Source organism: Uloborus diversus, chromosome 3 (genome assembly GCF_026930045.1).
Source record: "Uloborus diversus isolate 005 chromosome 3, Udiv.v.3.1, whole genome shotgun sequence".
Classification (NCBI taxonomy): Eukaryota; Metazoa; Arthropoda; class Arachnida; order Araneae; family Uloboridae; genus Uloborus; species Uloborus diversus.
Window position 1 is genome coordinate 162,003,834 of NC_072733.1, and position 15,106 is coordinate 162,018,939.

The 15,106-nt window shown below is 30.9% G+C and overlaps 1 protein-coding gene across 1 annotated transcript in view; it reads left to right on the forward strand.

The window, feature by feature from the left end:
- Window positions 1-15,106, forward strand: part of LOC129219021 (microtubule-actin cross-linking factor 1, isoforms 1/2/3/4/5-like) — a 271,646-nt gene that overhangs the window by 227,088 nt on the left and 29,452 nt on the right. The window contains 8 exon segments of the mRNA XM_054853341.1: window positions 4,485-4,644; window positions 4,739-4,936; window positions 5,876-6,148; window positions 9,490-9,678; window positions 12,050-12,213; window positions 13,980-14,109; window positions 14,706-14,750; window positions 14,832-14,949. Of these exon segments, the coding sequence (XP_054709316.1) occupies window positions 4,485-4,644; window positions 4,739-4,936; window positions 5,876-6,148; window positions 9,490-9,678; window positions 12,050-12,213; window positions 13,980-14,109; window positions 14,706-14,750; window positions 14,832-14,949 (1,277 nt within the window).

A 15,106-nucleotide genomic window follows, 5' to 3' on the forward strand; every position in this document is an offset into this window, starting at 1 on the left:
TTCATTTTAATAAATTTAAACAACTGAATCATGTCCCCTTGGTCTCTTCTTTGCCCAAGACTACATTTTTAGCATTCTAAGCCTGGAATAATAGTCTAAATGAGAGTGTCCATTTATTAGCCTTGTAGCCTGCCTTTGAACCCTTTCCAATGCATTAATATCTTTTTTAAGATAAGAAGATCAAAACTGATCAGCATACTCCAAATGAGGTCTTACCAAACTTCTATATAAGGGCAGAAGAACATCTTTATATTTGTTTCAAATAGATCTATTGATAAACCCAAGCATCTTATTGGCTTTGTTACTAGCTATGCTGCACTGTTGACTAAACTTAAAATCCTAACTTATTAAGACGCTCAGATCAGTAACTTTTTCTGTCTGACTAATGACTGAACCTTGCGAATAATAACTTGTAAACTTATTTCCATTGCCTTAATGTAGCACTTGACATTTCCCAACATTAACAGCCATACCCCATTTATCAGCCCACTCCGTAATATGATCTAGATCCTCTTGCAGCTTATTTTCTTGTACTTCATTTTCTACAATCTCCATAACTTTGACATCATCAGCAAAACAATTCATGTTCCCAGAAATATTTTTATGAATATGATTCATAAAAACAATGATCAAAACAGGCTCTAACACTTATCCCTGAAGAATCCCGCTTAAAACCTTACTCCATTTAGAATAATTTCCCCTTACAACTACCCTTTGTTTCCTTCTGGTCAGCCAGTTTTTTACTCAAATGAAAATTTTCCCTCCTATTCCTATATCAGCTAATTTGCTAAATAGAGCAACATGCGGCACCTGATCGAAAGCTTTTTGAAAATCAATGTATGCAACATCTACGGGCTTCTTATTTGTCTTAATAAGTGAAATAAGGAAATACCGTATTTTCCTGCGTATAATCTGCGTATTATCTGCTAAAAAAGGCAAAGTTTATGAGGTGCGGATTATACGCAGCCGCGGATTATCTGTGTTTTTTTCCCCTTAACACCAAGGCATTGAACCTCAATATTTTTACAGAAGGATTCACCGATCTAGACCATATGCCAACGGAATGTTGTTTATTTTACGAAGCAGGCATGTTCTTCTTCACTGCCTGCCTGTATGTTGGTTATTTTACGTTGCTTGAATGTTCCTCTTGGCGATTCAGGTTATGTAAAATAAGCAAGATTACAGTGAAATAGGTAGCCATTTGCACAAGATTAGACCGTTTGCTCCTTTGTCTTGACTCTTTGTTTTTCAAGTAATTAGCGTACTATAATCAAGATTTCAAGAAGAAATCATTATATTTTAGATTATATTTCAGATTAATTTTGATTATGCCTTCAAAGTAATTACTTTTTCACGTTTTTAGTTTAGTTGCTCAAATGATATGTTAAATTCAAACTTTATCTTTTTACATCGTATTATGCACGGATTATATGCTGCGGTGGATTATACGAAGCTTTTTTTTCTTCAGGCCGATTTTAGGACCTGCGGATTATAGGCCGCCTGCGGATAATATGCAGGAAAATACGGTAATGTGAAGGTTTATTTAGTGTAAGAGGAAATACATATGGATTAGCAAAAAAAAAGTTCATGTCCTGACAATCCTGAAATACTAATGTTTCTGTAGTACTCTACTATTTTAGACTGAATTCTTCATAATGGTGTTACATGAATGTCAGCTGATAAGATTAATTTATGTTGCGGAAAATTACATTTTTTTATTGTTAATAAATTTATACATCTTGGTTTCCATTAAGATCTTCTAAACTCCAGTTTCAGGTCCCAAATTTCGAAAAAATAGCAGGAGAGACTCCCGAAATCCCCTTGCACCATTGAAAATTGATTAAAATTGCATTCTTGGAACTTAAATTTAAAAAAAAACTTACTCGAGGAGAGTAATTGAAACCCATTCTCTTTTCTCTAAAGGTTACAAAATATGACCAATAATCACATGTTTACGACTTCAATTTTGAGAAATTTTCAGGGAAGTTCCCTCAAAGGTTCCCTTACCCTAACACCACCAAAGCAACAATTTCGAAAAATTAAAAGTTAGAGGCCCCAGATCCGTCGACTAGGTTCATTTTGCTGCTTTTTCTTGTTTTCCGCAAAAAATAGCACAGTTCTTCTCGCCCCCCTCCCCCCTGCTTTGCAATTTCATGACCTCGCAATCCCAAAAGTCCATTTTCACATTTTTAATTTCATTTATAATTTAATATTTTCATTTTGGGTATCTCTACCATCCTTATAGAAAATAAAACTTTAGTAGGTACATTTTTATCATTTAATCTAGTAGTTTCAAAAAATATCTTTCACTTTTATATGAAAATAGGCTACAAATGCACAATCTTTATTCGTTTTGTTAGTGATAAGAATGAATAATTTTCATTTATCATAAAAACTGAACTGTGTGGGGGGATTATAAATTTAAAAAATATATCTATGCCCCCCCCCCCCCCCGTCGGACAAGCTTGCCTCCCCGTTGGGCATTTCCTAGCACCACCACTTGGTATATGCCTGGGCAAATGCTGTTGCAAATGCTTTACTCTTTCCTTGGCATTACATGGGTTAGTTTGAATTATTATCCATGTTAAGCGTTCAATCCCTTCTTGAATTTACCAAGGAACAACCCCTAAAATTCTATTGTACAGTCAAGATGATAGAGAAGAACTGCTGACTGATGAAGACTACCCGATTTTGGGAAATAAGCGCTGCGTCCCATACAAGAAAAAAAAAGAAAAAAATTGCTGAAGCGGCGCATAAAAAGGGGGCGGTGGATAGTGTCTTTTTTTTTCAGTTAAGGATTGCACATGTTTCATTGAGAAGAGAAATACTGAAACACGTTAGTGAACTAGCCTTATCAGAATAAAGGGGGGAGTTTGTGTCAGGGATAGGAGCATTGTTATCAAAAGTACTAGAGGGGGAGGGAATGTTCTTTGCAGTTGTGTAAAGGGGATTTACCACCGCTCTCACAAAACTGGGTTGCTTGGGATGATCGAACAACCTAGTTGGAAACTTGTTTCTCTGTCCCGTAGCTCTAATTTCATCCTTTCACATCGTTGCATCTTTTGTAGTTGTTGGTGCATTCTTAGCTTTTTTTTTTACAGATTTTTTTTACAGAGTTGCTTTCGAAATCGCTCTTAAGCAATTGTAAAGTTATACTGCAGCCTTTAAGTTAAAATTAATAACAAAGGCAGAAGCCAATAGAAATCGTCCTGCTGCCCAAGATTTTGGCATTGTCGAGAGATGCGTTTGCCATTGGAGGATAACTCAACCCTTAAAAGGGATGGCAAATTGAGTGATACCGAAGGCAAAAAGTGCAAGACAGGGATTTTTAAAAATATTTCATTAACCTTAATTAAAAATACCAACAAGAATAAAAATATTTCTTTAATCTACATTTTATTTCAGCTTTCTTTACTACTAATTGTGCTTTTAAGTTTAATGTTGGGTGCACGCTTATAATGTGTGCGGCCCTTACTCTCGAAAATACGGTACTTATAAGTGTCCAAGATTCTACTCCGTTTTAGAACCATGGCCTACCAGCCAAAAAATAGTTACATAATCATATGAATGTTTCAAAATAATACTCTTTTTTGAACAGTTCAATTTAAGAGTTTACAGATTATCAGATTTCTTAATCATAACAATGTAATTATCCATCTTAATCTCTTACTTTTACTTTTCTACAAAATGTTTTGCTGATTTATATGATCTTTTAATCTAATAAAAATGAAAAAAAAAACAATAATAAATAGATGCAATAATTTGCTCTAATACAGTTTCTGTGAAATTACAAGCTCAATATTGCATAAAAATATTGATTCTTATTAAAAGTGGTTTTATGTATAATATTTCCTTTAAAAATGTATCTGACTGAAGGATTCACTGAATTTCACTGAAGGGGTTTTTGGTTCCTCCTTCCTTTAAAATAATTGTTTATGTAGATCAATATGTTATATGTACTTTGTAAGCAATACAATTAGCTTCTAAATAGTTTAATTTTAGTTTTTTTACTCTTTCATGAAGAAACATACTTTAAATGAAAATCATTTTGTAATTTTGCTAACAAAAAAGGCATGTATTTTCAGTAGTGTTCAAGAAAATGTTTGATAATGTACATATAGTCAACATACTATTAAAAATTCATCAACACAGACCCATAATTTCAAATATTTTCTGTAGACAAAGAGCATGTTACTCAATATATGTTATATGGAAAAAATTATATCCAATTAGCTTTTGAGCAAAATTTTATTTATTTATTTCAGAAAGATTAGCATTTTCATTTCATATATTTAAATACATTTTCTGTTAATTTATATAAATGTTGTACTTCAATGCTTTGTAAATTATTTATAATCAGTCTGATATTTATTTTTTTTTTTTTTTTTTTGCTATGATTTTTTTTTTTTTTTTTTTTTTTTTTTTTTGTACATTGTAAAAATTAAGCTAATAAACTATCTGATATTTTTCATTGTTTTTCTTAGACAAAGAAAGCTGGAAGAAGCCTTACTATATTCTGGCCAATTTAAGGATGCTGTCCTAGCTTTGATTGACTGGTTTGATAAATCAATATCTCTTTTGTCTAATAACAAACCTTACCATGGAGATTTAGATACTGTAACTGCTCTTATAGATCAACACAAGGTATCACACAAATTTTATTCTTTTGCTCATTGTTTTCATTTCATCAATGTTGTTCCTAAATGTATTTATTTCATGATTAATTTTGTTTTTACAGTCATTTGAAGATGAATTAAAAAATCGTGGTTTGAGTTTAGAATCTGTTCGTAAAACAGCTGCTGATCTAAAACAAGAAGCTACATCAACAGATATTGAGAACATATCAACTCAAATTGATGAGTTAAATTTGAAATGGAAAACTGTTTCTGACTTGAGTGAAAAGAAGAAAAAACAGTTGGACGAAGCATTAAAATTGGTAACTTTCATTTGTGTATTCATGTCATTCAACGGGATGGTGTTGTTATTCCTAGAAATTGTAAATATTGATAAATGCCATTTTCTTTCTAGTCGATCATCAATACTGTTTACAGAACTCGGTAGTATTAGCAAAGCAATTATTTGAATTTGATGCAAATAATAGGTTTCAGTGGGCTAGTGAAAGTAATGTTATGATTACTTATAACACTTACATACTGCCTTATATACATGCAGTAATATGTATGTAGAGGAGTTATAAACTTTTTTTGCTATCCCACTGATGGGCTTTAACTCAACAGAGATGAAATGATATTCACATTGAAATCTATTAAACTTGTATTCCTAATCTATAATTTACTACATCTAGCTATCATTGAATTTAAATTTGTTTGAATTATGCAAATTTTGCTTAATGTTGGAATTCTAATAAATTGTTTTTTTTTTTTTTTTTTTTTTTTTTTTTTTAACTCAATCTAAATTCTGAAGTAGATAAGAAAAAATTATCATTACTTATTTCAGTGTTTTCTGGTTGACTAAAATCCTCTTAAGAAATTTTAGGTTCCAGTGTTTATGGAATTAAAAGATTTGTTCTTATATGTGAAGTTTCTAATAGAAATATACCATGGATACTCTCATTAATACTTTTTACTCTTCTTAATTTATTTAACTTACTTTCATGATAGAACTCGCTGTTTTAACCTTGTATACATGCATTTCAGAAAAAATGCATTTCTTAGAAATCAATCAAATGTACTGGATAACTCATTTTATAATAGTTTTCTCTAAAAGATAGCTAATGTGTGTCACAATGTGCAACATGCCTATGTAAAATTATGTAACTACAATAAGTTGTATTTTTAAGTACAACTTATACTTCTAATATATTGTTTTCTTATGATCAAGTATGTAGTTTGAATCTGTACTTAATTTTATTCAGGCCGGACAACTGTATAAAACGGTACATATGCTATTGGAATGGCTGTCAGATGCTGAAAACAAATTGCGGTTTGTGGGACCCTTACCTGAAGATGAAGAAACTACAAAACAACAAATTCAGGATCATGAATTGTTTTTAAAAGAATTGTCAAAACAGGAAGCCTCTAAAAATGAAACTATAGAGTTAGCTCAAACTATTCTCAAAAAGTGCCATCCAGATGCCATATCTGTCATTCGTCATTGGATTACTATAATTCAGTCTCGTTGGGATGAGGTAACCAGAAGTTTATTTTTTCTTAAAGATATTACATGGTGTGAAAGTTGTTTTCTGTTATTTAGAGATACTGACTCTCAGTGTCCCCTCTTGACACATGCCTCCTCTTGAACTTTTCATTTTGAAACATTAGCAATAATATGCTATTCATATACATTTTTATACCAACTGTTAAATATTTTGTCACACAACATTATACAGCTGAGTTTTTTGTATGCCTATTTTATATGTTTTCCGTAAGAGTTTATTTCATTTTAATCTTGTCCTATTACAATAGAATCAGTTTATTGTTTCTCAAGTTTCTTTTTTCACTTTGATTGTTATAATACTAGATTAATTGATTCAGATAACCCTTTTGCTGCATAAAGTTAGAAAAATACATAATTTTAAACTGTAGAGCAATTAAGTAACTGAGTTATACTATGAACTCATTCCAACATGTAAAATAATATGATTGTTATGAAATCGCTTTTGTTTAATGTAAGTGGTGATGCATTCATCACATTTTAAAATCACCCATATAATATGTATACTTTTTTATTTATTTATTTATTTTTTATTATTATTATTTTTTAAAGCTTCCATTGAATAAGTCTGGAAGCTTGTACAAAAAAGTCTACTTTTTTTAAAACAAATTTATAGTCTCTTTTATATCCTTATAAGCTTGTTTTTATACTTCATGGAATATTGTCTGCAGGCTGATTAACATTCTTGTCAGTGAATTGATGTCTTATAACTTCATATTAAAAATTATAATTTCATTATCAAGACAATTTCCCATGCTTTACTGTATTACTTTAAAATTAATTATGCATAGAAAAGTTGATTTGAAATTTGAAGCTTTTTATTACAGAAACTGGATATCTTTTAAGCAATACAGGCATGTTTTAGTGAATTGTTCCATCATTTAAAAATTTAGGCTGAAATAGAATAGCATGCAAGATATTTTTAGTTATATTCAGGAGTTTTAAAATCTTCAGTGATTTATTACCTGTTTCTTAATAACTTTTTTTCGAGTGTTTTTAACGATAACTGTATCTCAACAGTTGACACCAACAAGACACAAGCTATAGTACAGCTTGAGGACTTGGTATTTTCCAGGGATGACGTTTTACTTCATTTGAAAAAATTAAAGAGACTAAGGCTCCGGGACCTGATAATATTTATCCAAAAATTTTAGTTGAATGTGCGGAGGAATTAGCAGATGTAATCATAAACATTTTCAATGCTTCTTATAACTCGGGGACAGTGCCAGAGGACTAGAAGCTGGCTAACATTACACCACTCTTCAAGAAAGGGTCTAAAGGGAGTGCGGGAAATTATAGACCTGTGAGTCTAACTTCGGTGGTTTGCAAAATTTTTGAAACATTGATAAGAATTAAGATAGTAAATTTTCTCGAGACTAATAATCTATTGACTAGTTTTCAGTATGGTTTCAGGAAAGGTAAATCTTGTGCAACTAATTTATTACATTTCTGTGACAAAGTTACCATGGCTTTGGACAATAAGAAGCCTGTAGATGTTGTTTACATTGATTTTCAAAAAGCTTTCGATAAGGTACCACATGTTGCTCTACTTAAAAACTAACTTGGCTAACCGGAAGGAAACAGAGGGTAGTTGTAAGGGGAAATTATTCTAATTGGAGTGAGGTTTTAACCGGGGTTCTTCAGGGATCAGTGTTGGGGCCTGTTTTGTTCATTGTTTTTATGAACGATATTCCTAAAAATATTTCTGAGAACATGAATGGTTTTGCTGATGATGTCAAAGTTATGGGGACTGTAGAAAATGAAGAACAAGCAAAACAGCTGCAAGAGGATCTAGACCATATTATGGAGTGGGCTGATAAATGGGGTATGGCTGTTAATGTTAGGAAATGTCAAGTGCTACATTTAGGGCATGAAAATAAGTGTACAAGTTAATATTTACAAGGTTCAGTCATTAGTTAGGCAGACAAAGTTACTGATCTGGGGGTCTTAATAAGTCAGGATTTAAAGTTTAGCCAACAGTGCAGCATTGCTAGTAACAAGGCCAATAAAATGCTTGGGTTTATCAATAGATCTATTTCAAACAAATCTAAAGAAGTTCTTCTGCCCTTATATAGAAGTTTGGTAAGACCTCATTTGGAGTATGCTGCTCAGTTTTGGTCTCCTTATCTTAAGAAAGACATTAATGTATTGGAAAGAGTTCAAAGGCGGACTACAAGGCTAATAAATGGACTTTCTCACTTAAACTATGATTCCAGGCTTAGAAGGCTAAAAATGTACAGTCTTGAGCAAAGAAGAGACCGAGGGGACATGATTCAGTTGTTTAAATTTATTAAAATGAAAGATGTTACGGGGCTGAAGTTTAGCACTGAAAACAGGACAAGGGGTCATTGTTTTAAGCTATTTAAATCTCAGGCTAACATGGATGTTAGGAAAAATTATTATTTTAGCAGGGTAGTGGAACCTTGGAACAGTTTACCGGAAGAGGTGGTAATGAGAAAGGGAGTAGATAGTTTTAAGAGGGTCATTGATCTTCACTGGGGATTGTAAATTGACTAGGACCAGTCTAGCTGGGCCCAGAGCCTGTTGCTGGTCGTCACTTTTGTATTTGTATTCTTACGCACTTTTATTTCCTTAGAAATTTGCTATTTTACATACTTATACTGTCAAACAAAGACTACAGAGAAATAGATCCTTATTTTATAAAATATGAGTGTTATATGTACATTTTAGCTAACTACTTCTTTGTTTGCTGATTTAATATGAAAAATGTTAGAGAATTTTAAGGAATTATTTAATGTGATGTTAATGCTAAAGCACCCTAAATCATATTAAAACATCCTCAATGTTATTTAAGCACTTTCAGTTTTACTTAAATATTGTGTTTAAATGCAAAACTTGAGATTAAATGCTTGCATACTACTTAGATAAAATAAATTTTGTTTCAAAAATACTAAAATGCCCATGAATATTACATAAAATCAGTGTAAGAAATGTTTAGTCTGATCTGTTTAAGATGACTCCAGAGCTGTCATGCTGTTATGGTAGCAGTAGCCTCTTAATATTCTTGTTAGACTTCTATATTGAGTATCAACAATTGGACTATATTATTCCCTAATTATATTACATTTTCAGCAGTCAATACATAAAAGGCTGTTTGATGGTCTCTAGGACTTGCATATTGACAAAGTTTGCCATGGAAAAAGGACTTATTGTTGTATTTATTTGTTTCGTAAAAACTTGCATATTTATTATTACAGCTTTATTAATATATGAAAAAGCCAAGTTTTATCATTTCAAAACAAATGACGGCATTTATAGTAATATTTTACTTCAGCTATAAAAATCTTCTTTTAGGTATTTGGATGGGCTCGTCAACGAGATCAGCGTCTGAGAGATCATTTATTGTCTTTGAAAGACATAAATGACTTGCTTGATATTTTATTAGCTTGGTTGCACAATGCTGAATCTACTCTAACAACCTTAGAAGCTGAACCATTGCCTGATGATTTACCAACATTAGAGATTTTAATTAAAGATCATCAGGTAAATTTTATAATTTTGCTATTAATATGTGGTTGCATATTTCCACAAAAAATTAGATTGTGAATAAATTGATACTCATTACATATTTTCCAGTTATAATGCGTTTAGGGGATATATTGAGTTCCCTGCTGGAAATATGTAGTCCTTTATTTTGTTTTTAAATTGTAAAAAAATTCATTTGGCTTAAATTGGGATAAATTTTACAATGTGTATGGACATTTTCTCCAAGCCTTTTAGATATCAGGAATTTGTTTGCCAGGGAAAACCAGTGGGATGTGTGGCAATAATGCTTCACTTGAAAATTTAATTTGTCTTCACTAAGAATTGCTGTTCTTTTTTTTTCTTTTGAATGAAACTGATATCAGCTGGGTCTAGTTGTTTTAAAACCAGAAGAGGCTATTTTATGTATGATGGAATGACATATTTCATGAAAAGAATTGTTTCAACAATGAAGTTATTTGGGTTAAAACTTACTTTTTTCCCCTTAGCATTTCATTGTTAACATGTAAAGGATAGGATAAAAGCTTAAATCCGGGGCTCTATTTGAATGATATTTTTGGGGACAGTTTTTTGATTTGTGATGGAATTGTGTTCGCTTACTCAACTCTTGAGTTTGTAGGATCAGTTTTTGTGTTTTGCTCTCTATCTCTCTCTCTCTTTAATTGGTAAAAGCAAATAAGCCATTAAAAAATAAGAAATAAAATTTTTGTCACAGTACAAACAAAATTTAATGTTTGAAACTACAATATTAAGTTTGTAATGTTTCAAAAATATTTCATGCATGAATTTATTAAGGATTACAAGAAACATCTCTTTCTGTATTGAAAGAGGTTTTTTTTTCTAACTTTGAAATATGTGTCTGCAATATTCTTGCTACTTTTTCTTTTTTATTGTTGATTTTATTATTCGTTTAAAATTTTCTATGTGAAATTTTTTGACAAATCAGAATTTATTTATTTAATTATTTCCCTTTTTTTAGCAATCTTGAATTTCTTATTGTTTTCACTTGACCATTGAATGACATCCGTGTCCTTTGATTTTATTTTTCTATGCTTATAATGCAAGCCTCCATGTGCCTTGGAATTAAATTAGTTATAAATTAACATTCTAGACTTTACGAAATTCTTTTTATGCATGAACAGTATCCAACGCATAACATCCAGCCTCCAACATATAACATTCAGCATACAACCCATGGCATTCACTTGAGTTTTGACGTCTTGCATTCAAATCATGGTTGCAATAAAAGCCATTGGCATAAACGAAGAAATCTAATGAGTAGAGTTCTATCGCTATTCTTGATTTTGTAAAACATAATTTGAGTTCAAGGTCTTTGAACTCAAACTAATTTTTAATTATTATTTCTCAAACATGCTGTAGAACCTCTCAGTTAGGGGCACTAAGGGAACTAGACATTTTGTCCCTTAAGTATGGGTGTCCCTTCTTCAAAGGTATTTTAGTTGATATATGCAGTGCATTATTTCAGTAATATTTAATAATAAATGTAAACTATTAACATTTAAACTATTAACATATTGAAAATGTTTCATACATGCTGAATAAAATTCACAATTATTCAAATTTCTAAGCTTAGTTATTATTTTATTAAATAGAATTCATTCAAAAATTTGGTTATGACAAATTATTTTGAAGTAAATTCATTACATGGATTTGCTTCATTTCATATAATTTACAATGTAGTACAATGTAAATTACAATTAGTGTTCACATTTCAAGTTCTATATGCAAAGTTTGTTAATTGCTGTTTACTCTCTGTCCACCCTGAGCCTACTTCTATAAATGCTGAGAGGGCAAATCATATATGTAAATTTCAGAAAGACTTACAATACGTACTTGTTTTGTTCACACATGTTAATGTCAAAATTTCCTCAATTTAATTTTCGAGGAAAAGTTTTAACTTCCTGTCAATTTGCTATTTGTTATGCACTTATGTTTTATTTTTGTAATTTTTTCTCTATGACTGTCCTTTTTGACAGAGTGTCTCTTAATTAGAGGCAAGTACATGGAGGTTCCTATTCAAAGGGACTGGAATGGGACCAGAAAGAATCCCTTAAACAGAGGTGTCCCTTTAAGAAGGTTCTACTTCAATAGAAAATTTATCTAATGTTTTTTATTTCATTCAACCAGAATTTTGGAAAAGTGTTTATCTCCTAATGATGTTGATTTATGGAAAAATGTTCACATCTTGAGAAAACTCAGTTCAATATTGGTTCAAGTTCTACTACCTATCCCCCCTTTTTTACTAGTCTATTATCTATTTGAAATACTTTTGTTTCATTTAAGTAAATTTTATGCTACTGGCATGTTGTTTTCTTGGAAATTATTGTAAAAAACATTCTCTTGCTTTTAGGTTTTCATGAATGAAATGTCTAAGAAACAAACTGATGTTGAAAAAATATCTAAGGCTTTTACATCAAAACGTCATCATAATAAAGGATTGGCTCCTTCAGCTACTAAAGACAAATCTAAAGAAAAATTTCATCGTACTTCTACTCCCACCTCTTCAAAGACTTTGTAAGTTTTTTGGTATTATAACTCTTAGTTTTTTTGATCAAGGATTAGTTTCTCATAATATTCAAATTTTGAAATTTAACTTAATGCTTTCTTAAGAGACAATGACACATTTTGCACTTTTTAAGGATTCTGAAAGAATTTTTAGCCAAAAATGAGTCCTGGTATTATAAAAACTTTGAGTTATTTCTGTGCAGTGAAATTTGCATGCAATATTGGAATTTAATTACCAGTACATATATATATATATATATATATATATATATATATATATATATATATATATATATATATATATATATATATATATATATATATATATATATATATATATATACATGCAGCACGCAAAGTTATCCATCCAACATACAAGTAAATTAATATTCGTTCTTTTTGACATACTTTTCAAATGGTTTCGACATAGTTCACTCGTATTAAAATTTAAACATCATTGAAATTTAAGTAAATTTTCAGCATGAGAAAGGTACAAACATCAAATGGCGAATTAAGATGATCTTTCTTGGCTACCGCAAGATAAGATTGAGCATTTCAATACCGTCGAATTACAAATAGAGTTTTTAATCCCTTCGATTTACTGTAGAAAGGATGTAAAAAGTAAAAGTAATTATATTGTTTTGAAAAAACGCTTTCTTCCCTACAAAATCTTTTCTTTGATGCAAATCCTGATTTGTGCAACCAAGCACAAATATTTTCTGTGCTACAAGACAGTCAGAGAAGGGTGTATGTTCTCTTTTACTTGAGCCTTTATGACGCCTGCTATCTTTCACATGGGCGCCCATATGCAATATTGTAAGGGGGGGGCTCAGATATTTTCCCCATGGTTTAGCAGGATATTTTCCCCATGGAAGCGGATTTCAGGACAGATTAGAGTCATTAAAGTTTGACATTTTTAATTACTTATTCGTTAATAGCTGGAGAAGAAATGTTTTTACATTTTTGCAAAGAAAAAAGTACTAAAAGCAAGAAAGTTCTAATTTCTAAGGGGGGGCTGGAGCCACCCTTGCCCCCTATATGGGCGCCCTTGATCTCTCACTCATTGTAAAGACCTTAGTATCAATACAAAAGAAAATGTCAAGTAGTTTCCGAACTATATCGTAAACTGAAATATTCTGTGGGTAAATACCTTTGGATGACAGGAATTTCCGCTGCTTTTCCAGTGAATTCAGAAGAATAGAAGCATCTTCGTTTTGTTCATTGACGAAATAAAGAAGAAAGAGACCTTTTCTGATTAATATATGTTTTCATGAATGGTTTCAAACTTAAAGCAAATTCCTTTTTTTATATATATACAGTAAAATCCCTCTGATACGGACACTAACGGGACAATTTTTTTGTCCGCAATAGAGAGGTGTCCGCAGGACGGGTTTAATAATGTTATTTCCATTGGAACTGGGGAATTAAAAAATGTCCGCATAAGAGGGGTGTCTGCCTTTGAGAGATGTCCGTTAGGAGGGGTTTTACTCTATATAGGTTTTTATATTTCGAGAGACAGAAGAAAAGAGCAATATATATCCGAATATGCGCTATAACAAGGGGCTACTGTATATATATATATATATATATATATATATATATATATATATATATATATATATTATAAATGTTCAAATAGAAAATTTCTTGGGCATAGGTTTTTCTGCTAAAATAGTCCTGAGTAATGCAATCCCTTTCCTTACATTTGCAGCATCATTAAGTAGCTATGAAAATTGTTTTTATTTAATAAAAGTAAATGTAACAATTCATTTCAGAAACAATCAGAATGATTCAGACATTAAGCATCCTAAAGCTGCTCTTCTATTAGAGAAATGGCGAGCTGTGTGGCTTCTTGCAATGGAAAGACAACGAAGATTACAAGACAAATATAATTATTTGTTAGAGGTAAGCTTTACTACAGCAAAGAGAGATAGCACTACTGAGTTGATAAGAATCATATTAACATTCTATACATATATATTTTTAATGCCTACAAAAATTAAAATTTTAAACAGTCTTCTGATTTTGACCACTTAAGAGCTGTATGTTAAGTTGTTGTATTTAATGTGTTAAATACCTAATGCTTAAAAAAAATAACGAAATATCTTCATCTCTCAGTATTCAATCATTACTGCCCTTCAAAATATATCAATAGTTTAAAAATGTATGTTGAAAAATTCTGTGATTTTTACTGAGAAGCCTTCAAACAAAAATTCAAAGGGGTGTTTCCTGGCTGCATTAAGTGATTTAGAAAAAATATCAAAGCTAAGAACTAACTCTGGCTAATTACTTTTATTTCTCTTGAAATGAGCTTCTTTGTTCGCAACACTCTGTATGCAGTCTTCAACAAAAGTGAACTTTCTGCACTGATTTACATTTATGTATTCAGTATAGCATCAACAATTTTTCCTTGTCTTGAGAATATGAGTTATAGTCTAAATGTTATGCATTATTCATTTTAAATTTTAGTATTAAAATAAGCTTTTTTTTTTCATTTACAGTTGGAGAGAATAAAGCATTTTGATTTCAATGAATGGCGACTTCGGGTATGTAGTTGCAGCTTAAGTTTCCTTCGCATGCTATTTTTGCAGTTTTTAACATACTGATTTTTGTTCATTTTATTTCAGTATTTAGGATGGATGAACAACAAAAAGTCTCGTATTATGGATCAATTTAAGAAAATTGATAAAAATAATGATGGCAAGGTTACTAAACAGGAATTTATTGATGGAACTATCAAATCAAGTAAAAATAATTTTGATCTATAAAGTTTAATTATGTGTTGTTACAATTACTAATTTCAGAATTACGAACTGGATCCTTTTACTTTATTTTTCTGCAGAGAAGAAAAGCATTTGATACATGTTCATATTTATCTTTTAATCTTTATCTCATATGAGAT